The sequence below is a fragment of the Emydura macquarii genome, unplaced genomic scaffold, assembly GCF_026122565.2.
Source record: "Emydura macquarii macquarii isolate MOO-44397 ecotype Brisbane River unplaced genomic scaffold, CSIRO-AGI_Emac_v2 contig_2321, whole genome shotgun sequence".
NCBI classification, from domain to species: domain Eukaryota; kingdom Metazoa; phylum Chordata; order Testudines; family Chelidae; genus Emydura; species Emydura macquarii.
Window position 1 is genome coordinate 185052 of NW_027132458.1, and position 27594 is coordinate 212645.

Genomic DNA, 27594 nt, shown 5'->3' on the forward strand with positions numbered 1-27594 from the left:
TTTTAAAAATTGCTCACCTTTCATAATTCAGATTTTTGTAATTTATTTAGAAAGGTCAGAGATTCTTTAAAAAAGTATTCCTCTCCGTTGCTGGAATCAAACTATATCCTCATGTTTCCCCTTCATCCCCCAACTCCCATTTCTCAATATGTCTTATCACTGGACTCTCTTTAATATTTCCAAAATGTTTACTATGCCATATAAATATTTTAATGGTAATAAACAATAAAATCAAATAAGCATGTTTTTATGTAAGGATTATTGTAATCCACCAAAGTCTACAGCTGAATGGTTGATCATTGATGATACACAAAAGCAAGACAACAGTAGTGTTACCTCTCTTAAAAAAAAAAAAAATCTCAAAAAAATTAGTTGCATGGCATATGCATTATCAGGCCCCAACATTCCATGTCCATGATAATGGAGTAGTTGCTGAGCATTAATTATGTGGAACAGGAAGAAAATATAAAAGCAAGTAAAGTCTGAAGGGAGAAAAGAGATACCTTGCTGCAGCTTTTACATGCCACACTTCGTGTTCTGCATCTACTAAATAGGAGCAACATAAATACAGTTCCACTAAGGCAGAGTTTTTGTTTCCTGTTTCTTTGAGTACTAAATGTAGGCACCCTGTACTTTAGGGGCCTTGGGACTTAATTGGGAGTTTTACAGTTGGGAAGATCCTGGGAGACTACAACTCCCATGATGCCTTGGGAAAAAAGGAGAGAGACTCTTCCCCTTCCAGGGAGTCAGAGAAAAGCATGTGGGGGACTCCATTTTTGGTGCTGGGGTGGAATGCAGCTGAGGCTGGAAGCTGCTGGCTACTGCCTGCTGCCGGGGTCTCAAACCTGCTACTACCAGAGTCCCAAAGCTGCTGCTAAAAGTTTGCTGGAGTTTGATCAAGCAGGGAGCTTCAGAGGTTGGTGGCAGTGCCCAAGCCAGGGCAGGGACTGAGCCTGGATCTGACTGAAGTGGGCCTGCAGTGAAGGTGGTGTGAGTGTCCCTCCCCTCCCCCTCTGTTTGGGGCTGGGTTGGTAAAGGAAGGGGCACTGCAGAGAGACTTTGACTGGGCCTGAGAAGAGGCAGAGAGAGAGTCCCTTCAAGCAGGGCCAGGACTGCAGACGGTTGGGCCAACTCCAAATCTCCAGCGTGACCACTGGGCTGAACTGGTGCACTGAACCAACAGAGTGCTGTCTCCTTCTTCAGAACTTCAAGTGCACCCACGCAAGCAAGGGGTTAGGGTTCTGAACTCTAGGGGAGTGTACACTCTGGAGGTGGGGTAAATAGTGGCAGTGTAAATGCAAGTTAGACAAGTTTCATTTGTTGCTGTATACTATTTTTATTAATTGATTTATTCAACTGCCCCTGTGGATTTAAAATAATAGTGATGTTTAATTTCAGTCCATATTTCCATATGCCATATTTCTTTAATTTGTTAAGTAAAGGTGTGTTAACTCTAATTTAAGTATATTGGATGTTTAGTTTGCATAATTGCAATTGTTAAGTTAAACCTATGTCTCAGATTATTATTATTATTTGACTAGGTTTAGTCCTGGAAGCTCCCAAGGCCCGCTACTGAGTGTGTGCAGGGGCCAGCCAGGTGGAGGCACCGCCAATTTTAAATTCTTTTACAAGTAAAGGGACTGCAGCAGAGGGGTGGATAGAGGATTCCCACCTATCCTACATCACCACTGGGATACTCAGGATCTCCTTTGTTGTTAACAACCTTAGGCGCCCTTGCACACAGGTGAGTGTTGCCGGCTCCCAAGTAACCCAGAAATAGAAGGGGGTTACATAAATATAAGATTTTCATCTCTTACTTTTAAACACAAATTATAAATACTTTGGGTTCTCAGTAGAAATGTCTGAATATTTTTGCCTTGAAAGCTTTTTTGCTATCTTCCCTTAGGTGTAAAATCTTCTGGTATTTTACAAAAAAATGTATTATTTCCATTGCACAATATAGTTGTTGTGGTTGAAATCTGTTTGTTTGTATTTTTGCCAAGCCCAAGACTCAGAGTATTTGTGAATATTAGGAACTGTAGTGCACTACACTACACCTTTCCAGGCTGACTAGTGACAGGAAGAGTGCCCGGAAATACATTGCCTCTCATCCCAATATTTCCAGGATTGTTCTAATACAGATGTTGAGATCAAATTAAATATTTATTTTCTTCTAGCCTATGCCTATAAATGTGGTCCCAGGGAAATGACAAATTTTCCTTGATTCTATTTTGTGGGTTGCAAAAGAATTATGTTTCCACATGCATTCTACCATTAATTGCAGTTTGTGCAGTGGCATGTTTTTATATGGACACATGGATGATTAATCAGATGCTTTCCTGTTCAACTCAGAATCAGAGAACAAACATATGCTGGCTTCCATACTGTGTAAACCCACACAAAGTCAGAGAAGCTGTCATTGGAGAACCTGATGGGCTGCAGATGCCAGCTACAGTTTTGACTGTATTAGTAATATGCTGTAAATTTTACAGACCTCCCTTTTTGGTATCTGTAGTAAGTAAAGCTGTTGACGTCAGAAACCTGCTGTGATCATTGTTAAGAATAACAACTGCTCATATGATCAGAAGCAAAAGCATCTAGGACTTTAGGGGAAATTTTAATAGAAATTCATAATAAAAGGGTTAGGAAAAAATGCAAATGTTCATTTAAAGAAGTGTCTTTATAAATCACAGTATTAATTTATAAACTCTTGACATCAAAGGAAATAAAAGAGTGCCATTTAATTATGGTCAAGTAGTCAGGTTAATTTTTTGTTAAACCTCACCTTCATATCTCAAATTTCAAAAATTACATTGAATTGAAACTCTTTTCATTTCAATCACTTCATCTTACTTCAAAAACTTTTAAAAAAACTATGTCTCACAAAATTTCTCAGCTTAAGTACAGAAAGTAAAGTTCACTAGTTATCACAAATGGAACAGATGAAAGAGTCTGGCAACAGTTAGTCCCCTTAAGGATTGTAAAACATTTACTATATAGCTTTTTTGTTGTTAAGGACAGTATTACTTTTTTGATGTTTTTGCCAAGATTTGACTTGATTTTGATGGATTTGCCAAGATTCTTTGGCAACATGGGAATCTATGGCTAATGGCACATTTTCAACTAAATTGATATAGCAGCTGTTCAAAGATCAATAGTAACTTAATATTTATTTTATTAGAAGAAAAGGTTGAAACTACTAAGATTTGTATCCAACTGGAAATTAAAAATATAAAAGCAAAAAAAAAAAAGATGATTTAGTGCTTCTCAGGTTCGTAAGACTTTTCAGAGAGGGAGTACAACAAAACGTTAATCTTTCTTATATCTGAACTTCACTAAAATGTGGAAATTTGCATTAAATAAAAATTGTATAAAAGTTTGTAAAATACAATATTCATTTTCATTTTCAGGTTGTGCTTTAAGAAAATCATTATTCCGATTCTTTTTAGAATGATAAAATATAGAATAAGATTGATATGTTCACATATACACACAAAAGAAAGACTTATAGTTGTGCCCAGTAGCATCAATATATGGGAGTTAAGGATTTGTTAATATTTCCACTATGTGTGTAATTATTTTCAGAGGGGTTTTTTTTAATGTGACTATTTGAAACCTTACAGTTGCACTTTGAAACCTGAAATTCGGATAAATGTTTACAGCCCACAGTTGAAGCAATTTCCTTAAGTCTAAAGTTATCAAAATCAGTTAAATAATTTTGCTTAGTCATAGAGAAGCAAACTTTTAGGCAGCTCTAAAAGATTTTTGGCTAAATGATAACTAAAATACATAATATTACATCTTGCAAATCTTAGTTGTGCTGGATACGCTTACACAGATAATCCTATTCATACAGAAAAGTTCCAGAGGGGTAGCCGTGTTAGTCTGTATACAGCAAAAACAATGAGTCTTGTAGCACTTTAAAGAATAATAAATTTAATCTGATTAAGTGGGTTACAGCCCACGAAAGCTTATGCCTGCAAAAATTAAATTTGTTAGTCTTTAAAGTACTCCAAGACTCTCTTTTTTCCTATTCATAGAATTACTCAAGCAAGTAAAGATGGCAGGACCAGGCTATCTAATAGTGTAATTAAAATGAAACGTTGTGGACAATCAGTCTTTAATATGAACTGAGCTCTTTGAGTATTAATCTTATCCATAAAAAATGATCAGTGCAATGTGAGACATGAGAGAGCATTGCAGTGATCAAGGAAGCTGCCATGGTGCCACTGACCATGAAATAGATCCAAGCTACTAAATAACCTAACTTCTGCCACCAATTTTCCACACATTTAAAATTAGTAATGGATTGTTAATGACAAATCCTGATCCAGCAGGGTGTTTTGTAAAGGTGACATGCAAGTATATTTTTTAAAAACAACCTGAAATTGTAAACTTATGTGCTAAATGCCCTAAATAGCAAATGTAAAGGGGCCATTAAGTTTTTCAAGGTAATTGATTTCAGACTTGTCTTTATTTCTTTTTAAATCCCCCAAAGACCAGCATATAACATGGAGTAAGGAGGCAGCCTGAAGGACATGAAGTGTTTTTTCGGTTCTTTTAAATTATATTCTATCATTTTGCAAGTCTTGCCTTATTCACTCTATAACTTACAAAATACGTTCTTGGTGAAGAAAAAAAAAAGAGGGAGTACTGACAGACAGGGAAGGGCTGATCTGGTAGAGAAGGAGAGAAAGCATAGATAGGCTTGGTCTGGGCTAAATGGAGCAGTGCCAGATGAGAAGGAAAAAGTCTAGAGATCATCTCGCCAAAAAAATGTACTAAAAAACTTTTTTTGTAGCTTTCCCATACCCGTGAGATCGCTCTTTGTGATGGGAAGACAGAGACAATCAAGTCTCTGGAGGAGAAGGGAAGAAGTCTCAGAAAGTTCTATGCCAATAATTTATTAAGCAGTCGGCTCCATTTCTTCACAGCCTAAAATCTCCACAGAGAAACCTATAACCAGGGCTGGATTTAGGGGCAGGAAACCCAGACGACCAGCTGGGGTGCTGGACATCGGGGTCACCAGGCTTGGAGTGTGCTGGGCTAGGGGGTGCTCTTTTTGTTGTTAGCGACAAAAGGGAAAATAAAACGTTTGAAGTAAAATGTTTCAGGTATTCCGTATGTGGATTCATTTTTCACTAGTCTCTTAGAATGTTCTGGAACTTTGTAGAATCTCATGTAATTTTCCAGACTTTCTGAGAACTACATTTTCCTTGAACCTCCTAGTTTAGAATGTTGTCAGCCATGTCCTCACAGGTATAAAAGTCAGTTGGTGAGATATAAGAACGAATGGACGTGAAGTAAGAGCCTAGTTGCGATATTGCAAACCCTGTTTTATTGTGTAATTGTGACAGTGTACTTGTGTTTTAAGATTTGAAGAGTATAAGTAGTGACTAGTAAAGGACATATTTAATGAGATGCCAGAGATATCTATCAAACCCTTATCTACGCTACAGTATAAAAGAAATACTGTTACTTCTTTTGCCATGCTTAACACATAATGTTTGATGACTTTCTAAGACTGGAACATATACTTTTGCTCCTCTTATTCTGTCTGTTTTCCCCCATAGAAAATAAAAGATGCCCCTGCAGAAGCCTTCAGGAGCTCAGTATAAGAAGCAAAAAACTCAACTGAAATCTAGTTTGCGGCAATGGGCAAATATGATGGGAAAATATCTGAAATAGAACAATACAGACTGGGCTTTAGGCAGTAGCAACTGTCCCAGTGCAGAAGAAATTGAGGAGCGAAGCGTAAATGACAGAAACCCTGTTACTTAGGAATTAGCAGATTTACCTGACGATAAGGAACAGAAATGTGAGGAAAGTGATAGAATTGTCCAGTTTTCCTGGTGGCGCAAAGGAGAGTAATGATAAAGAATGTGGCTCACATGAAAAGGAGAGTAATGACAAAGAAAAATCTGGTTTACATGAAAAGGAGAGAAACAATAAAAAAAAAAAAAAATCAGTCTTGCACCAAGACAAACAGCAGTGAGAAAAAATGCATACCACAAATCAATAAATCAGATCCTGCTTTATGGCTAGTGATCCTAAACTCTGCCAGTATTGATCGTACAATTCTGAACAGACCAGACAAATTGAGGATATGACGTTACCAGTAAATGAGCAGAAGTGACACTTCTCAAAGTCACACTGTGAAAGAGTGCTCAAGAATAGTGAGAAACTGAATTGGCATTGGCTTGTTTACTCAAAATCAAATCGACAAATTGTTCTGTTTTTTGTTGCAAAAATATTTGACAAGAATACGAAATTGTTGCTTGTGTTTTCCAGGTACAATTACTGGCATACCTTAGCACATAATTTCTCGTGTACCCCAAGAGACACAGGAAGGGTATCCGGGGAAAAACACAGTGAAGGGGAGGCGGGTGGCAGCAGTCTGCTTTCTGCCCAGTCATAGCTCCCAGCTGGGAGGCGGGCAGCAGCTGCCACTGTCTTAGGAAGCCAGGGATATAGAAAGGCTAACCATTTTAGAGATCAACAAAGTGCTTTTTAGATCATTAATATAAGCATTCATTAATCAAATTCAATATGGAAGCAAGGAACCAAAACTTTAGTTTTTGGTTTAAATGTAAAGACAATATTGTTCGTTCATGGATATTTTGTAATCTAAACTGCTCCTTTTCACATTGAAGCCTTTAAAACAGCTGATACCAGGAGCTCTGGATTAAACTGAGCATTTCCTGACTCAAAAGCAATAACATTCATTTCTAAGGGTAAAAGGTCAAACTCTACTGTTGCTGCTTTTTAAATCTAGGACCAGAAAATCTGATAAGTGCATTCCAGAATAGGTTGGAATGTAAACAAATGTAAAAGCAAACAATCGTGATGTATAAGAACAGGATCAAACCACTGCTAATCGTGATACTGAAATGTGCATTTAATGGTCTCTAAAGGATAATGCATGGGTAAGAAAAGTGGTATAAATGAAATTTGAAAATTAGCCCTCTTGGGTGGTTCTAAAGACACCATGATAAATAATTATTTTAAGTAATCAAGACAATCTGCCATGTGTTCAAGGTTGATCCATCTATTACCTTCACAGCTGCTAAATTTGTAACACTTAGAAGTGGCAGATTCTGAACATTTTTCTGTTCTGTTCTGCCACCTGCCTCATTAGGGTCGTCCCTACTCCCGGTGTGGGAATTGGGGAGCTGGGAAGGGTCCTTGCCTCCCTTCTCCACTGCCACCCTCACCATGGACCTACATGAGGGCCAGAGAAACTAGTCTTCTGTGTCCACATGATGTGATATTGATGGAAGGGATGCTCATGGTAAGATGACACAAAGATATTTTCTATCCATTATGACTCATGTTTAGTAAGATTTCACTTTCTAAGATCTGCTCTCTACATCATATCAATACGTAATATGGAGATACTGGTTGCAGCTTATTAGTTAAGGCTAAGTTTTGCATTTGAAGCAGACATTCAATCTTTGTTATGATGAAGACTACAATATATTTCCCAAACTTACAGAACTAACTCTTTGGGCACCGAATGAAAATTTCTGAGAATTGACAAATAACATCTATTAATTCATTTACAGTTAAAATCAATTTTAAAATTTCACATCTAGTACCAAACACTTTCACCTCCCCTTTTTTTGTTGAATGGTCTTTACAACAGAATAATATGCAGTGTTCCCAGATCTTGTGATTTCATTGTGAATCTTGCAATATTTGATGTTTTTCTTAACACTGCAGTTCCTGGAGGCATGTGAGTAGGTGAGACTCTCAGCTCAGATCATGTATAAAAATAAATTATAATCAACATCCCAGATTTAAAAAGTTCATTTACATGGAGTTAGATTAAGAGTATACCAGGAGTTTATAACATATTTTTGTTAACCTAATTTCCCCAAAAGCAAGCATTATAAAACCAGAAAATTCAGAGTAAACAGTAAAAGAAATCCAAATATATTAAGGTATAGAAATACACAATTAGGGCACACAAACTTAACTCTGCCCTGTAGTGACACCACAAGAGAGAAAAAGAAAGAAAAAAAATCTCACGTGTCTTTAAAAATCAGTTTAATTTAATCTAGGTCTACGAAACCTATTATTAATTAATCAAAATTGCATGTAATTATTACAAGACAGAATTAAGGCTGTATTTTTCCACTGGGAAAATCTTCAGTTTTTTATTGCAGGGTCATGTGGTAGTATGATGTTTACTGTTATGCACAGGACAAACATTCACAGCACCACCACTCGTGCAGTGGAAAAGGCCATACTAACAAAATGTTGCTGTGAACCACAATGGAATCTATATCAAACCCAGGGTTTCTGCTGAATGGAGGCAAAGCAAGCATAAAGACAGAAGAGGTAGCTAGAGTATACGGAGCAACTGATTTACAAAGAATAACTTAGAAGCTGGGGAATCAAGGACCACACAACATTCATAAATTCCAGTGGGTCCACGCTGCCTGCCTTCATCTGACTCAGCATGTTATATAATTCTCCCTGACACACATGATACTCTGCAGAATTTTGGAACACTTAGAGTATCCTGTCCCCTGCATGTCAAACATTTAAAAAATGTATAAAACTAAGGAAATTCCCAGACAAAATACATCATGATGGAAAGAAAGGGTGAAATATATATATCTATAATTAAAGCATAGAAAGCCTTACAAGAAAGTGGTAGTTACCAAATAAACAATTAGAAACTGACAAAATTCAGCCACAGGTGCTCCTGTGCATTTTAACTTTTTAGATGTCATCAGTGGTGTCATGCATACTTACCTCTAGGGGCCACAGAGACCGATGCAGAAGTAAGGAAATGTAGTTCAGGCCATCCATGAAATCTTAACTCTGCACTGTATTGATGCCATGTTCCCTTCGTTTTTTTCATAACTACATTGTAAGATGCATTCTATGAAACCAAGATTTCACGGTCCTTAAAGACATCTGCAGCCTACAGCTGTAGATATCTTAAGTTTTGAAAAGCCACTGTACTGCTACAGGCCTCTGTTCAGTAAGGTAATTAAGCACATAAGCAACCTCATTGAAATCAGTGGGACTACTCACTTGCTTGAAAGTTTGATTTGTGCTTAACTACCTTGCTGAATTGTGGCTCAGTTGAGCACATCACTGCAATCATACCATCTTCTATAAAGTTGTCATTTTTTCTATAAAATGTATAATGCAATGATCTATACTTGCATACATCTAAGATTTCTATATTTTCAAATATTTAGATTTCAAGTTTATCTTTAATTCTGAAATTTTAAAGGTTTCTAATGGAAGTTTTTTGATAACCACTGTGGCAAATCGCCAGCTCTGCTACAGTGGGTCCCACACTTCTCTCTCCTGTTACTGGGTGTCAACCCTCTGGTAGTGTCCAGTGGGGGAGGGAGAAAAGGGACCTGGGCCCACCCTCTACTCTGGGTCCCAGCCCAGGGGTCCTACGAATGGCAGCTATGCACTGTTGACAGTACTTGTGGCTGCAATTTCTTCCCCTGGGCTACTTTCTCCTCATCCCCTTCAGCTTCTTGTCCTCCTGCCTGAGGAAATCCCTTAGTCTCATTCCCCCAGCGTAACAGGGTCCTTTCTCTCAGGCCTCTGTGCCTGGAAAGTCTCTTTGCTCCGCTTTAGCAGGTCTTCCCTTCCCCAGTCTCTGTACCTGTCTCCTGACTCTTGTCTGGTCATCTGCAGCACTCCTGCCAGCTCTCCTCATTCTCTTCTCTGTCTGGTTGGAGCAGGGGTTTATATCAAGTCTCTGACTGGGCCTTAATTGGCCTCAGGTGCTCCTAATTGACCTGTAGTAACCCCTGTTCAGTACACAGGAAACAAGGCTCTGATCATTCTGGGGTTTATATGTCTCCCTTCTATCCCTTGACACCTTCTGGGAGCAGTGGGCGCTGTCCAGGGTTCTCTGCTCGGTGTCCCCTTCTGGCTCCCTTCGTTTAAACCTGTGACCCTCACGTCCCTTCCTGTTTTTTTCATTAGTTGTCCCAAGTAATCAGTTGCGTTCCAGGCTCAGTGGCTCCCCCCCTTAGGCTGGGGGAGGGGCCTTTAGTAGTGGGCAGGCACACTTCCTGGTTTGCAAATAGATCACCCTCCTGCTGCCTTCTGGCCCTGCTGTCTCACTCCACACAGGTTTAAAATTATTAATATGTACTGTCAGACTTAATTTCAGTTTAGTGTGCATTTCTGTGTGAGAGCACATGACAAAATGTGTAGTTATATTGTATACTCTCATTTATAACACCAGAAGCCAAATGTCTTCAACCAAGTGAGACTGTCAAAACCAAAGACCATTCAATATAAATTTTCCTTGGCAACAAAAAACTGCAAAATGTATACATTAGATTACAATGGCTCAAAGCAACTCCAAAAATATATTGTAATAGTCAATATATTTGCATTATTTACAAATTATGCTATAAGTGGCAACTAAAACTCAACAAAACCAATGCATCACTTCCGAATAACCTAGATATTTGATAATTACATTCCAATTAAGTAGTGAAATAATTATGGACAGTATCTCAGAGAAAGAATGGATTAAAACTCCTGAATAGACATTGTTTAATTATATCATGCCAATAAATATATCCTCCATATTCAGTTTAATTCATAATCACAAAAACCAAGGAGTACATAATTATATTGCTCTTGTAGCATGCAGACTTCAGACAGTTACATCAGATCTCATTCTGCTGTGCAACTGTTTGTTCCCAATGTGAGTTAAGGAGTTCAGTTCCTCTAATGATTTCTTATACAAGTACAATCTTTCAAAAGTAATTAAAGAAAAAAAAAAAAACCCTATCCAAATGCAATTTTTCAGTTGTGCAGACATGAATTTAATTAGTCAAGTTTCAATTTCTTTGGCATCAATCTCTGATTTTAGTTTAAATAATTATCAGTCTCAAAATAGCAGAAAGTAAACTCAGCTAATTAACACTGTTAAGGTTTTTATGCCCAAGATTTTTCCTACTATAAAACTTATAATGGTGAAGAAAATAAAGCAACTTAAAAAAAAACTTGTGAAAGAACGTAATGCTCTTAAGAAGGGCTAATAGCACTGGCTGAATCAGGCTGCGAGTTGGCAGGTGATTAGCAAACTTCCATCCAAGGCTCTTCCTTGCAATATCTGTGGCTCTCTGTCTTGAGAAAAGAATGGCAACTGTGCCAAGCTACATCAAACTGTGGTAGTTTTATGATGTGGGGGGGAAAAAAAGGATTTAGAAGAGACCACCTGACTTATTTGCATTGGTAACCTACATTACAATTGAAACCTGGGTGTTCAGGGATAAAAGGCTTAGTGCAAAATCTAGTGTGCCACTTAAATCCTCACAGCTTTCTGGATTACATATTTTATTTTACCACATCATTGTTGAGAAACTGAAAAAACAGAACAAGACCTAAAAAAGCTTTTGTTCCCAGGGATGCTTATAAGTTCAAATTTCTAAACAGTAAATGTGCTCATTAAAAACATTTTTAAAAGGTGCTCACAGCTACCATTCTGGAAGTGCTGGAGGCTTTGTGCGTGGGAGCCATAGTTCTGCCACATTTTAAAAGTAGCTTCACCATAACTCCACAATACTAAATTGAAGATTATATAGAATGCAGTAGCCTTCATACCAACATATTGTTACAACTGCTCTAATGGTGGAGCGAGAGAAAGAATTTCAGGATATTTTTCCTTAATTGAAATATTCGGGGGTTTTCCCCAAAAAAGATGTATAATGTATTTTTATGAGTGTTTCATTATACATCTCTAAGTCAATAAATGAAACATCCAGTAATATTTGAATGTTTGTATGTTCCTATGTAGAGCAAACGACTTGTAATATTCTGAGCTAACATGGAGTTAGGAAGACACTGGAATAATTTTCTCCCAAAGATGTGCAGTCATCAAAAGAAGAATATGAAACCAAGATTTAATTTAAAAGAAAGGTAAGAGTATTAAGGTTTTTAAACTAGTAGGACTAGTTTGAGGAAAAACTTTGAGTTTGAGTTTGAGGTGGAGTAGTTCATTTAAATTGGTCATAGTCTACTTAGCTCTGATTTCACAATCCTAATGCAGAGTTAAAATCAGAGAAACAGGGAATGGAAAGAGGTGCTGAAGAGCAGTGAAAGGTGTAGATTGGATGATTTACCTCTGATTTTACTACCCTCTATGCAACAATGAGCTGTTTGTAGGGCAGCAACAAAGGGATGAGCAGAGAGCAGAGAAGTGAAGAACAAGGAGCAGACACACTGTCGTACCACCAATGTCAGAATCCGTACACGCTATCACGCGGGTTGGCTTGAGTGGGGGGGGAGAAGAGGGGAGCATTTAGTATATTGTGTGACATCAGTATGTCAGAATCATGATAATTTGTGAGAGATATATCATGTCAGGTACTGTTAGAAGGGATATATCGTGCTGAGTAAGATAATAATACTCATGTTCACGTATTATATGTGAAATGGAAGTTATGAATGTATTTGATATTTCTGTATGTCAATTTGGGTTGGCTGGGACACACCCCAGACGGAGAGGCAGCAGAACAATAGCCTACTTGATGGCCCATTAAGACACTCACAGATGCAAGGGGCCCAGGAAGAAACTAAAGGCATACCTGAAGAGTTACCAGGATTGACCCATGTGACTCTGGACTCCGTTTTAGTTCCTGTAAGTTTCCACAGGACGCATGGCCAAAGACAGAGGGTATATAAGATCAAACCCCAGAAGCCATTTTGTCTTATGTTCCTGTCCAGCTGCAGATACACACCTACCTCTGGATCGATTTATTTTGCAACTGAACCGAAGGACTTAGACCCATCCAGGTACTGGATGTGTACCAGAGAGAACTATACAAGCCTGCAACTCCACATTTCTTCCAGAAACCTGATGTATATGGACTTTCCAATCATTTGTATGTATGTGATTGCTCTAATCCTTTAACATTTCTCTCATGGTTTCTTTCTTTCTTTTTACAATAAACCTTTAGTTTTAGTTACTAAAGGATTGGCTGGCAGCGTGGTATTTTAGGTAAGATCCAAAGTTATATTGAACTGGTACTGTGGCTGACCCCTTGGGGTCAGAGGGGAACCTTTTTAGTAAAGAGCATAGAGTTTAAACAACTGGTCTCTTTACTGGACCTAGTGCGGATTTGGGAGCCAGAAACTGGAATGCAATAAAGGGGCTGTGGGCATTTGTGGACTGGCTTCTTGATAACCAGTGTGGGGGAATCAGAAGCAGTTTGTGGCTGGTTGGGAAGCTGGGCTTCAGTGTCACCCACCAGCGCTGGGAGAATCTGCTCTCCTTTTGCAGCCTGCCCTGATCTTGGCATTCTTAGGCAGCTACCCTGGGCATGGACGGGTCACACGCGCAACAATGAACTTTTCACTGGATAAAACTGATGGGGGAATACAGAAGAAGAGCAGGGGGATAAAATCAGAAAGAAGATGATGAGGTTAAAAGAAGAGATGAAGTGAATACCAAAACCAAATACCAAATACCAAAACCAATTGTGCATGTAGTAAGGCAGGCTGTCAGCCAGTATAAGATGTATTGTAAGATACTGCCTATTCACAGTTAAGACAGGACAGAATCACTAAATTCACATTACAACTGTCTGGGTTGATATCTCAACTGTTCACAATTTACTCTTTAATTTAGAGATGCAATTTCAGAACAACTCATATATTTGCTAAATAAGAAAAGTTCAGAATCAGAAGGCGAGTCATTTCAGGAAGATTTGGGCGAGAATGAGAAGAAAAAAAAGCATTCATTTACCTATTCCAGCCATTCTACTGTAATGTTTTCCCCCCAAGTCACAAGGGATGTGTGGATAAGCCACAGACTCAGTAGAAAGTGGCATTCATCATTAAGTATTAAAACAATAATAAAAAAGACATCTAGTAGTGAAAACAACTGAAGGAAATCAGTAATCCCAAATAATCCAAAACAGCAAGATTGTTAAAGTCTAATCAGCACCTGGAAAATAAGAATCCACCCTCCAATATTACCACTGAATACACTAGAATTAAAAAGACTAAATTAAAAATATGAACAGCTAATAAAGATACACTGTAGCATCTAGACTACTCATCCTCCAGTAATGTCAGGATCAAAGGAATAACATAACCCAACTATAAACAGATTACAAAGGTGAGTCAGCATCCAAATATCTACCCTCCAAAAACAGTTAAATACACTCACACTCTCTCTCTCTCTCTCCAAACGAAAAGAGCTTATGACGTTGAGCTACAACATTGCTCTGATAACCAAAGCCCTAGCTACAGTGATATTTTCTGAACTGTAATAAAGATTTAGAAGCTCAATAGATTTATTTCAACAATAGAAAATGGTACTATTTATCTGCACAATAAATGTAATCCAGTGGTAGTATAAATAGGATTTATACGATAAAATTGCAGTTAAGTACTGCATTTTACTGTATTCAAATTGTTCAAAATCTCAAGCCACTCAAGCAATTTTCTAGTTCATTTTTAATCTATTTAATGTGTAGCAGCAGTGCTCATGGTAGGATTGTAAAGGATAAGAAGGTATAAAGAGGAGTGTTTTCACCTGAGCTGTTAAAGAAAGACTAACAGAAAAACATTAAATTGTTTTTCCTATTGCTCATTTCAGTTAATGAAGGAAAGGAAGACTGCTACTCAAGGAACCACTCCCTAAACATAATTACTCCAGAAACCACCCAACAGAGGTGAGTACCATGACCCAACTGATTCTCACTTCCGTTTTATACCAGTAACTCCACTGAGTTCAGTGGCGCTATTAACAACTTAATGTAAGTAAGCACAGAATCAGGCTCAAGATCCTAGATGGGTACGATGGCAACACACTACCATTTCTTTCCCATCTTTCTCTTCCTCCCTCCTGCTCCACTTCCCACCTGCTCTACCTATCTATCTCCCATTCAAACGTCTTGTATATTTTCCTATAACTTTTTTCTTAACTTCCCTGGATATTTGGTCTTCAAAGCCTCATCAGGAAATACTGTTCATTCTATCACAAGTCTAACCCAAGGACCATTACTAATATAGGACATTTTTCTGCAACAACAGTTTACAAATACAATTATATATCTTCTAAAATTAATCTCTCCAGTGAGAGAAGACATGGATTTATGTTTCATAATCAACATTTGACCATTTCATATTGATTGTTTCGTTTCTGTCTATGTTAAAAAAATGAACAGGAGGCATGTAAAGATTGCACCTATTTTAGTTCCCTCTAGTGGAATTTTCTGCCACAGTGACTCCCTGTTACATAAAAAACCAAAAGTGCTCTACAATTTCAATAATTCTGATCATAATATAAAAATAAAAAAACTGAATAAAATGTTATGAACACTTCCATGCAGTTGTTTCTTGATACAGAATAACTATCTCAATAAATGCATCCCCAGTGCACCAATCACTGCAGTAGCTAGAGGTTAATTAAAGCATCAGCACCAAACAGCAGCTAGAACCAGAGAGGTTTGCAGCAGTTTAGAGAGTTCTATAAAAGGACAGTACACGGAAACGCTACACAGTGCTTCATGGAGCCCAAGTTGCCAATTGTCACAACCTACTGGAGTTGGCCACACTTTTTGGAATCACGGTCTAAAAGTGTACTTTACTTATTTGCAGATCTTTTTAATATCCAGAAACATTTCATTGCTTACGCTGTCATCAATCAGATTTCAATAGGATTTTTTTTAAAAGCACAGTCTAAATATTTGTAATTACCAAGTGCCCACAGCTGCTTTAAAGTTGTTTTTACCCTTTACAAATGCACATTTGAAAATTGCCTGTGTAAAGTCTCTTACAAAAGTACCTAACATAAGGTTTCCAGCTCTGGATACATAACCAAAAGATCTGTTTTTAAAAACGTGTCATTTTTTAGGTGCAAGTTAGATAGAGGGGGACACCTTTGCCATAAGTGCAGGGGACTGGACTAGGTGACATTGCAAGGTCCCTTCTAGTCCTATGATTCTGAGCCATTGTGCCTTTTGAACCTCACATAACTGGATTGGACTCTTTCTACAAAGTAGTGTTGATACAGTATTGTCTGCATAAATAGGTGCGCATAGACTTTCAGAAAAAATGCTTAAAAAGAGAGCTAGGGAAGAGGGAAAGAAAAACAGGAGATTAAAAAGTGGTAATCTGCCTTTCACAGATGAAAGATAATATCTTAGATGGAGCATATGGAACAATGGAAAAAGATTTATGAAAGGAATAATGGTCACAAAAGATATTTTCAAGCACAATTACAGAGTTGGGAATCAAACCACATGTCAGTTAGATATCTAAATCCAAAGTAGTCTGATTTTCAGAGACACTAAGCACCCGTGGCTCCAAACAACTTTAAAGGGAACAATGAGTATTCAGAACCTCTGAAAATCAGACCACTTGTCAGCTTTCTAAATATGGATTAACTTAAGTACCCAAGATTGTCGTGACCACAACTCTGTGCAGTGGGACGTTTGTCCTGAAGAAAAGGGGTTGTTGTCTATATGGGGCTCCCTGTACAACTGGTGGAAGAGGGGACAGAAGGGGAAAGTTTACTTGGATGGAGCAGGGAGGAACAGGAAGTAGCTGGACCGGGTGCGTGTGCATCTCTGTCTATATCTGTCTGTGGATTCTGCCCTTTCAGGTGACCAGACAGTGGGCAGAGAAGCCCTCTCTCACTGTGATCGGGCTGGCAAGACTTGAGAGCTTGCTGGAACATCATATTTGCTTTAAGCAACTTGATTTTAGAAGAATCAGAATCATACAGAAATCTAATTTGTTACTGCCGCTACATTTATTTTTAGAATTCAGAAGACAGCAGTCAGAAATGAAGAATGAAATGAAAGGCTCATCTACCAGCAGCTACTGAGAAAAAGGAAAATCAGATTTCAGAATTAGTAGCCTATGTAACATGGTGGCACAGTATGTAATATTAGCAAAGAGTAAGAGATATATATGTTCAGTATAAGGAGAGTTCAGAAAATGTTTTTTAAGTTCCCATTTTTTATATTTAACTAGTTGTGCTAAAAGATAATTAAAATAATCAAGAGCGTACAAAACTGTAATATAGCAGACTTCAGGTCAAAAACTGCATTACAAAAATCCTACCTGTACCAAATATACTAAGTATGAGAAAACTATTTTCACTGCCCAGACCTGTGTCTCAACAGAATCTCATCAATTTGAATTGCACTTACATCTACATAATTCTTAATTTCTAATTCAGTAGTGAATAAGGACAAAATGAGAAAAATTCTGATTAGAAGAAAATGTTTAGTTGTGTTACCTAGTAAGAGCAGGGCTATGTTCAGTCAGGGCTACCAACAGTTTCAGGGCATACACTGGTACTGGGTCAGGCGCCATTAGAATGTGCTCATATCTGCAATGAAAAAGAAAAATTAATTATAGTGAAAAGGCAGAGATATTCTGTATTAAGCAGTTGATGTAATTTAAAATAGTCACAAAGCATATCAGCTACTAAAGTTTTATGAAAATCACCAATCCAAAACGATCTTGTTTTACAAGTCAATAAAAAAAACAAGGACCTCAGGGTCTTGCAACCCTACTCGAACCCAAATACAAATGTTGAACTCAGGTTAGGTATGAAAATGATTGAACATGCTTGGGTCAGGCCCAAGCAGACTAGAGGTGGACGTGAAGTTGTGGGCAGCCCTGGAGGTGGAATGGCAAGGCAATAGCAAATAGCCCTTTATTTACATAGGCACAGGCAGTGAGGGAGAGGGAGTGCTATGTTCACACTAGCTGTTTCCCGCCTTGAGAGACAGACACAAACACACAAAAGTGCACGGACACACATGGTGCAGCTCAGCTGTGAACAGAGTGGTGTGGTGCAGCCAACCAGGTTCCTGCATTAGGCATCCCCTGCCCTGCACTCCACCCTGCCTGGCTGGCATGGAGTACTTCACGGTTCACTGTGCAAAAGGTGTTCTTGCTGCAGTATTTCAGGAAATCTGAGAAGGTGGTGATAGGGCGGCTCAGCAGGTGGGTATCGACCCCCATGCCACTCTGCAGCCCTACGGCTTATGCCCACACCTACCCTACCGCTCTTCCCAGAGCCCTGCAGCAGTGCTAGGCAGGAGGTAGCAGCAGAGGGGAGGAGGATGAAGACTGCCCCATGCGCACACAGCAACGGTGCTCCCTTCCTGGCTGCCCCAGTTGCAGGCTGAAGGTCCAGGGGCTGCTGTCCCATGGAGGTGTGGGAGCAGACAATTCCAGGTTCATTGGGGCAGCTTCAGGGTGGGAAGGGGGAACAAGGCAGGTCTGTGAATGACAGAAGCACGTGGGTCTGTTTGCAATGCCCTAGCCATGCTGGTCTGCTGGCTTTGTTTGCTGCCCCTCTGCACCTGATCTTACAACCCAATGCAATGAGACCCAGCTACAAGAGTCATAGAATCATGGAATATTAGGGTTGGAAGGGACCTCAGGAGGTCATTTAGTCCAAACCCCTACTCAAAGCAGGACCAATCCCAACTAATCATTCCAGCCAGGGCTTTATCAAGCCAGGCCTTAAAGACCGCTAAGGATGGAGATTTCACCACCTTCCTAGGTAACCCCTTTCAGTACATCACCACCTTCCTACTGGAAAAGTTTTTCCTAATATCCAACCTAGACCTCTCCCCCAAGAGTCGGGATCAGGTCAGGTATGAAAACAACTTCTCACTCCTGGGTTTGAGCTGACTGGGGGTTAGTCATGTTCGGATCAGGCTTTAAAATTAGGCCTGAGCAGTGTTCTAAAGGACTTACTCTCTGGAACTGTATATAAAACTTTAAATAAGACAGACATGAAGTTTCAAAAGCAGAGCTTCACAAAAATTAATCTCAGTTTATGGGAAGAAAATACAAAGAAAAGAAAAAAACAAGGTTACTGGTCAGTAACTGATGTCATTCGAGATGTGTTGCTCATGTCTCTCTATAAAATGGATAGAAAACTGGCTAGAGCATAAGGCTCAACGAGTAGTGATCAATGGCTCCATGTCTAGCTGGCAGCCAGTCACAAGCGGAGTGCCCCAGGGGTCGGTGCTGGGGCCAGTTTTGTTCAACATCTTCATTAATGATCTAGAGGATGGGGTAGATTGCACCCTCAGCAAGTTTGCAGATGACACTAAGCTAGGGGGAGTGGTAGATACCCTGGAAGGTAGGGATAGGATACAGAAGGACCTAAACAAACTGGAGGATTGGGCCAAAAGAAATCTGATGAGGTTCAACAAGGACAAGTGCAGAGTCCTGCACTTTGGACGGAAGAATCCCATACACAGCTACAGACTGCGGACCGATGAGCTAGGCAGCAGTTCTGCAGAAAAGGACCGGGGGTTACAGTGGATAAGAAGCTGGATATGAGTCAGCAGTGTGCTCTGGTTGCCAAGAAGGCTAATAGCATATTGGGCTGCATTAGTAGGCGCATTGCCAGCAGATCGCAGGAAGTGATTATTCCCCTCTGTTCGGCATTGGTGAGGCTGCATTTGGAGTATTGTGTCCAGTTTTGGGCCCCCCACTACAAAAAGGATGTGGACAAGTTGGAGAGAGTCCAGCGGAGAGCAACAAAAATGATTAGGGGGCTGGAGCACAAGACTTATGAGGAGAGGCTGAGGGAACTAGGCTTGTTTAGTCTGCAGAAGAGGAGAATGAGGGAAGATTTGATAGCAGCCTTTAACTACCTGAAAGGGGGTTCCAGGGAGGATGGAGCTAGGCTGTTCTCAGTGGTGGCAGATGACAGAACAAGGAGCAACGGTCTCAAATTGCAGTGGAGAAGATCTAGGTTGGAAATTAGGAAAAGGTTTTTCACTAAGAGGGTGGTGAAGCACTGGAATGGGTTACCTAGAGAGATGGTGGAACCTTCATTTTTAGAGGTTTTTAAGCTGTGGCTTGACAAAACCCTCACTGGGATTATTTAGCTGAGGTTAGTCCTACTTTGAGCAGAGGGTTGGACTATATGACTTCCTGAGGTCCCGTCCAACTCTATGATTCTATGTCCATTCCACTATAGGTGTGTGCACGCCTCCGTGCACGGTTACCCGGAACTTTTTTCCTCTTATCAGATCCCGTAGGGCCAGCTCCGGCACATGCCGCAGTATATGAGGCACTGCCGGCCCTTTTGCCCCCTCAGTCCCTTCTTTCTCCCAACTCCGGCAGCGGGGATGGGGGGTGGGTTGTGGAATGGACATGAGAGACATGGAGATACGCTAGGTGGAGATAGGTGATCCTTTAATCCGGTCAGTCACTGTGACAAAGAGCTGTGTCGATTTCCGGAATGGCTTTGTATGCTCGATGTAGAAGGCCAGGCCTCGTCTCACGTCCAGCGAATGCCATCTCCTCTCCTCCTACGAACCGTGCGGTTTGGGAAAAAACACGGGGAGAAAAATATCTTGATTACAATTAAATTGGGAAACCACCTGGGTCAGGAAAGCTGGATGTGAACTCAACTGAACTTTGTCCTTATAGAATACTGTATAAGGGGGCTCCAAGGTCAAGGCCCTAATCTCAGAGACCCACTTAGCTGACGTAAAAGCCAGCAGGAAGGCTACCTTCCATGAAAGCATGAGCAGAGGCTATGAAGCCATGGATTCAAAGGGGGCCCCATGAGTCTCGAGAGGACCAGGTTGAAATCCCAGGGAGGCACCGGGTCATGGATCTGCGGATAAAGCCTCTCCATTCCCTTGAGGAACCTGAATGACATGGGATGGGAGAACAGTGATCTCCCCTCTAGCAGCCGATGGAAGGCCGAAATGGCTGCCAGGTGAACCTTCAGTGAGGCCAGCGCCAGACCCTGGAGCTTTAGCAGGAGCAGGTACTCCAAGATCGCCTGTATAGGCGAGAGGCTGGGCAGAATACCCCGGGACTCCGCCCAACAGGCATACCGCCTCCACTTAGCCCGATACACGACCTGTATAGAAGGCTTCCTGCTCTCAGCAGGACTTGCTGGACCTACACCAAGTAGGCTTTCTCACCCTCTGTCAGCCACAGAGCCTACAGGCTGAGAGATGCAGGGAATCCAAGTCCGGATGCAACAGGATACCATGGTCCTGGGATACAAGGTCGTGCCTCCTTGGGAGCTCCAGGGGTGGGTGATCGAAAGATCCAGCAGCATGCTGAACCAGTGCTGTCTCGGCTAGGCTTGAGCAATGAATATAATGTCCACTCTGTCCCTCTTTATTTTCAGCAGGACTTTGGGCAGGAGTGGAAGGGGTGGAAATGCATACATGAGGGTCCCCATCCAGTCCATGATAAAAAATCGTCGGAAATCGACCCAGTCTCATGACCCCGGAGCAAGCAGAACCTCGGACACTTCGTGTTCCAGGCCGACGCATAGGTCCAGTTAGGGAATGCCCCACTTCCAGAGGATCATAGCTGTTACCTCTGGGTGTAGTGCCCAGTCGTGGCGGGGTAGAAACGACCTGCTCAGGCAATCTGCTTTGTCGTTCCTCACTCCCAGGAGGTGAGAGGCCATCAAGTGGAAATCGTGCCTCACGGCCAGGTCCCATAGATGGATAGCTTCCTCGCAGAGGGCTGAGGAGTACGCTCCCCCCTACCTGTTTATGTAAAACATGGCTGCGGTGTTGTCCATCACCACCTGCACCATCCTGCCTGTCAGGAATTGGAGGAACACCTTGCACGCTAGGCAAATGGCCCTCAGCTCCTTCATGTTGATGTCCAGATGCCTCTCCTCCCCCAACCAGAGCCCCTGAGTGCCTAGGTTGGTGCTGATGTGGGCTCTCCAGCCTACGTCCAAAGCGTCGGAGATTAGGGTGACCGACAGGACCAGTTCCCTGAATGGAACACCCTTCATCACTGCCCTGGGAGTCCACCACCAGTTTAGGGAGGCTAGGACGAGCGGGGGAACTGTGACCACCCAGTCCAATGGGTCTCTGCTCGGAACATATACCGAGGCCAATCATGCCTGAAGCGGTCTGAGCCTCTGGCGAGCTAGTCTCACTATGTACGTGCAGGCCACCATGTGGCCTAACAGCTGTAGGCAGCACCTGGCTGTTGTTGTGGGGCATCGGTGCAGCTGGGAGATGATAGACACCATTGCCTCGAAACATGGTGAGGCAGGAAGGCTCTGGCCTGAGAAGCGTTCAGGGTAGCGCTAATGAACTCTATTTGTTGCACTGGGGTTAATGTGGACTTCTGTTCGTTTATGAGTAGCCCCAGCCTGCGGCACATGGAGCAAGTGAGGGTCACACTGTCCTGCACTTGGGACCTGGACCTGCCTCTGATCAGCCAATTGTCTAGGTAAGGAAAAATTTCACACCCTTTTGTCTTAGGTGGACAGACACTACCGCCATGCACTTCGTAAACCCCCTGGGAGTCGAAGATAGGTCAAAGGGCAGGACTGTAAACTGGTAGTGGGAGCCAGCCACCATGAAACGAAGAAATTGCCTGTGGCTGGGGAGGATAGACACATGAAAGTATGCGTCCTTGAGATTGAGGGTGGCATACCAGTCTTCTGGATCCAGGGAAGGGATTATGGAAGCTAGGGAGACCATGCGAAATCTGAGACGTTTGACATATTTGTTTAGATGACGCAGGTCTAATATGGGTCTCAGACCCCCCCTTCACCTTGCGGATGAGGAAGTACCTCCAATAGAACCCTTTCCCCCGTCTGCCTTGAGGGACCATTTCCATCGCTCCCAGACTGAGGAGGTGTCCACCTCCTGTAAGAGGAGTTGCTCATGAGAGGGGTCCCTGAAGAGGGATGGAGGGGGAGGGTTGTTGGTGGGGGATAGAAGTAAACTGCAGGGCATAGCCCCCCGAGACTATCCCATGGACTCAACAGTCCAAAGTGATTTTTGCCCATTTGGGGTAGAAGGGCCTTAACCTGTTTAGGAAGGGGCGGGACAGATCCAGGAGAGCAATTGGGGCACCACCCTCAAGTGCACCATCAAAATTGTCTCCTTTGATTGCCCGACCTCCTGGGAGGCCCTTGTTGGGGAGCTGAGGACAAGTTAGGGGGGCTGATTTCTTCTTCTAAATCCCCTATTTCTATCCCTATGCCTATAGGGTTGGAAAGGCCTGGGCTGAGACCTTGGTTGCTGCTGCACCTGGGGCCGTGATTGACGCCTGGAAAACTGGGGCGTGTAAAGGCCCAGAGAGCGAAGTGTGGTTCTGGAGTCCTTCAGACCGTGCAACTTTGCATCAGTCTTCTATGAGAATAGGGCCAACCCATCAAAGGGGAGGTCCTGGATAGACTTTGGACCTCCTGGGACAGGCCTGAGGACTGCAGCCACAAGCACCTTCGCATGCAGATAACGGAGGCTATGGCCCTGCCCACAGAGTCAGCAGCGTCCCAGGACGTCTGGAGCGCCGCTCTAGCTACCGCAATTCCCTCCTCTACAGTAGTGTTAAAGTCTGCGGCCTGGTCCTGGAGCAGGGCCTCAGTGAACTGCCTGAGGGAGTCCCATAGGTTGAAATTATATCTGCCCAGGAGGGCCTGATGGTTGGCAATCCTAAACTGAAGGCTTGCCATGGAATAAATCTTTCTCCCAAACAAGTCCAGCTTCTTATTGTCCTTGTTCTTGGGAGTTGACCCTGGCTGGCCTTGTCTATCCTGCTGGTTAGCCGTGTCTACTACCAGGGTTCCCGGGGCGGGGTGTGTGAACAAATACTCAAACCCCTCGGCTGGGACATAATATTTCTTCTCGACCGCCTTTGATGTCTGGGCAACTGAGGAAGGGGTTTGCCTGGTTTGCCACAGGGCCTTCACAATCCCTTCGTGGACTGGGAGGGCCACTCGCGCTGGGGCAGCCACCGCCAGCACATTAAAGAGGCTATCAGCGGCCTCTTTTAGCTCCTCCACCTCCAGCCCCAAGTTGGAGGCCACCCTGGTGTGGCCTGAAATCCTCCAGTGGCAATAATTGATCCGGGGAGACTGCCCCGTCAGGTGAGTAGGAGGAGGACTACAGAGGTGCAGCCTGCGGGTGTGCCCCCTCCTGGAGAAGGGTTGTACCCACTGAGGTTCCCTCCTGGGGGTACGATGCCTTGTCTGAGGACTGATGCCAATGGGCCTTCTCCTGTGCTGGAGGCATGGACTGCACCCCCAATGACTTAATGGATTGGGGCCCCGGTCCCACCTGGAGACCCCATGGGGCCCAATAAGGCCATTGTTGTGGCCATTGTCCCTGGGGTCAACCCGGGGCTAACTGCGCCACAGGCTCTGACACTTTGTGGGGGCATCGACTCGCCCGACGACTGTTCCCCCGGGAGATCCCGAGGCCTCGTTGGAGTCAGAGGCCCTGGACCAGCAGTACCGTGCTTATCCCTAGTCCCGGGCATCCTCTCGATGCCTCCGACCTGGAGGATGATGGGGACTGCCTCCATTGCAGCGAGCGGTGCTGATGAGCGGGGGCGAGCTTCGAAGAGCTAGATGTACCAGAGTGTTGTCCCAAACTCCTTGGTACCGAGCCAGACTCCGGTGACCAGGTTCTGCGCCACGAACTCTGCGGTGTTGGGGTCTTTCTCCGACAACCTGGTTCTGTGCCGCCTCGATTGAACTTATCAGTGCCAGGTCTGACAACGATGACTGGGTTCTGTGCCATTTAGGTACGGGCAAACTCCTCGGTGCCGGGGAGCTGGAACGGGAGCTGTCTGAGCACCGCCTGGCAGACCTCGACCGTTGCCACCTCTCGGCTTGCGCTGCCTCCGGTGCTGGGGAGCGACATCGGCAGCGAGAGAGAGACTCCACGTCCCGTTCCGGTGCAGGTCGGCTCGACAACACTGATCTGGAGTGACTACTAAGGGAGCGGCTCTGCTCTACCCTCGGAGACCATCTGGTGGGAGATCTTCCTCCCCATACCGGGGATCTTCACCCCCCATTCAGGGCGACCCAATGCGGGTTTCCCCCATGACATCGGTCCCTTCTCCCTTGGCGGAGGCGGAGGGCGGAGGTGGCGTAGGCAAGGCCAACAAGGCTCTTGCCGCCTGAAAAGCCTCTGGTGTCGACGACATCGGCAGGGGCACTCTCCCACTCCCAGGAGTTGGAGGAAGCTCCCTGACCGGAGATGCAGGCACCAGAGCATTCTCGATGGGCCGAGTCCAGTGCATCTCCGTACTTGCCCCTGCCCGTACTGACGGCGCAGGGGAGTGTCCGCGCTCTGCTTTTTTTTTTCTTCTGTACCGGTGATGTTGCACGATGTCGAGTTGAGGGTGGCACCAACAGTGTGCTCTGTACCAAAGTCACACTCGGTACCGGGGCAAAGCGAGTTGGCTCGGACACCGGGCGGAGCGCTGCCTTCATCAGCAGGGCTTTCAACCAGATTTCTCAGTCCTTTTGAGTCCTCGGTTTGAAAGCCCTGCAGATCTTGCACTTGTCTTTTCCGTGGGCTTTCCCCAGGCACTTAAGGCAGCAATCATGGGGGTCACGGAGCGGGAAGGCCTTCCCACAGGAGGCACATGGTTTGAAGCCCAGCAACCGGGGCATGGCCCGGCTGCACAAAGTCCCATCAGGGACTGCCTTATCTCTGACTACACTTAACAATACTTAACAACTACTTAACTAACCTCAGAATACAAACAAGTCCAAACAAGAGGAATAGTGCTTGCTGCAAGCAAGGCTAGTTCCAGCAACCATCACGGGCAGAAAGAAGGAACTGAGGGGGCATAGGGCTAGCAGTGCCTCATATACCACGGTATGTGCGTGGGGCTCCAGGGGGTGCCGGAGCCAGCCCTATGGGATCTGCTAAGGGGAAAAAAGTTCTGGGTAACCGTGCACAGAGGCATGCACACACCTGTAGTGGAATGGATATGAGCAAGCACTTGAAGAAGAAGCAATATTAATAAAAGAGTCCTTTAGTAATGTGTATATCTACATTTTCAAAAGGCCAGCAGTAAAATGACAAAAAACTCATTTCACATAACAAATCATAAAATGGCAATAGGTACCAGGGCTGGAGGGAGCTCAGAAATATCGCACAGGGCATCATATGTGACCAAAATGAGATTCTTGATTTTGGTTATTTTTTTGCAATTTAAAACCTTTTAAAGCCTTACAGGCTGGGGAAGAGGTTCTGTTTGTTTTGCATAAGGCGTACATCCAAGGAGTGCAAGTGAACGTGCAACAACTCCAATCACTGCTTATTACTCAAAAAATGCCATGTAGTGAGGGAGCCATGAGAATTAGTTACCGTCCATCTACATCAACTCATTCCCCTCTAAGTTTGCTTTTTTTTAATTTATTTTTTAAGACAAAAGAAAATTGGACATAACACACAAGCAGAAACAGTACACAGGCAAGAACTGAAAATCTGGATGCAATGTCTGATCAACTTTACAAGCAGATAAATAAAAGTGAAAACGTGTATGAAGTGTCCAGAACAGTAAATAGGTAAAGAGAGAAATATTTGAAAAGACCGATGAAACATCTCCACTAACTGAAAGCCTGGTAAAAAGGAAACAAGATGCTGAATATCAACATGGATGCTGCTACTTCTAACAACCTGATAATCTTTGATTTACCATAGGGATAAGGATATTTCTATTTCTTTTTTGTTTGTTTTAATGAAAAGAATAGCTTGAAAATAATAGGATAAGATAATGGGGAAGAAAAGGGATGAAAGAAGATATGAGAGAGAGAGAGAGAGAGAAAGAGAGACTCACTCCTGTCTAAAACAGCACCTTTCATTAGAAAATGCTGTCTATCGCAAGACCAATCTAGACAGAAGAGACAAATTCCTTGATTTATCAAAGAAAAGCATGAAGAATTTAAAAACGAAAAATGACGGGAGGATTAGGAGAAAGACATGGTAAACTACCATGTTTCTGGCAATAAAATGTTTTCATATTGCATAATCTCTTTTAAAATGTTCTGAAGAATGGCAAAATGCAACAGAACTACCAACAAATATCATTTGTTATCTTGGCATCTATGGTGACTCCCTTCACAGAAAAAGACACTCTTAACGGCTCATGTACACAGTGCACTAATCTGTATCAGAGAAGTGTAAATTCTAGTAAGCATTAGTACATCATGCCCTAACTGCCCTGCATGGAACCTGCTGGCATACACCGAAAGTTCCCTAATGAGCATTAACTTAGTCCTACTTCAAACAGTACATGTGTAAGCAAGGTAGGGCTTGCTGTGAGCAACACATCACTGGTACTCGCTTCTAAATATGTGTGCTATGCCTATTATGTTCTAAGTCCATGACATCTTGGGAAGCGAAAACCAGGAATTAAACCTACTCTCCTGCATGGTATCACAAAGACTTATTACTAAAATTTGATGGTAGCTTTATATATATGTAATAGTTAAAGCTTTTCCTTCCCAACTAATATATTCCAAACCCTGAAATAAAAGACATTTTCTCATTTGTGATTAACAAATTTCTCTTTATTTCACATAAGAGGAAAATGTCTTAATTTACTAGCAAAATATGCCCCAATCCTGTGAACACTTACACATGCGAGTAGTGCTCCTGAACTCAATGAGACTACTTATGAATGTTTACACCAGGTCAAGGGCTGCTGGGACTATATTTTAAACATGGGAGCCTAAAGATAGTCACCTATATTAACTCTCAAAATCCTCACTTTTTTGCACAAAATGTATTTAGGCCTCATAAAAACTGATAATTCATAATAATAAATATTGATTTAGAAGCCTAACAC

At 42.5% G+C, this 27594-nt stretch overlaps 1 protein-coding gene across 7 annotated transcripts in view; it reads right to left on the bottom strand.

Moving 5' to 3' along the window:
* ULK4 (unc-51 like kinase 4) overlaps positions 1-27594 on the bottom strand; it is a 358194-nt gene that overhangs the window by 163211 nt on the left and 167389 nt on the right. For all 7 annotated transcript variants that reach the window (XM_067560838.1, XM_067560836.1, XM_067560835.1 and 4 more), the window contains one exon: positions 17261-17353. In XM_067560838.1, coding sequence (XP_067416939.1) covers positions 17261-17353 — 93 coding nt within the window. The remainder of the gene's footprint in view (positions 1-17260; positions 17354-27594) is intronic.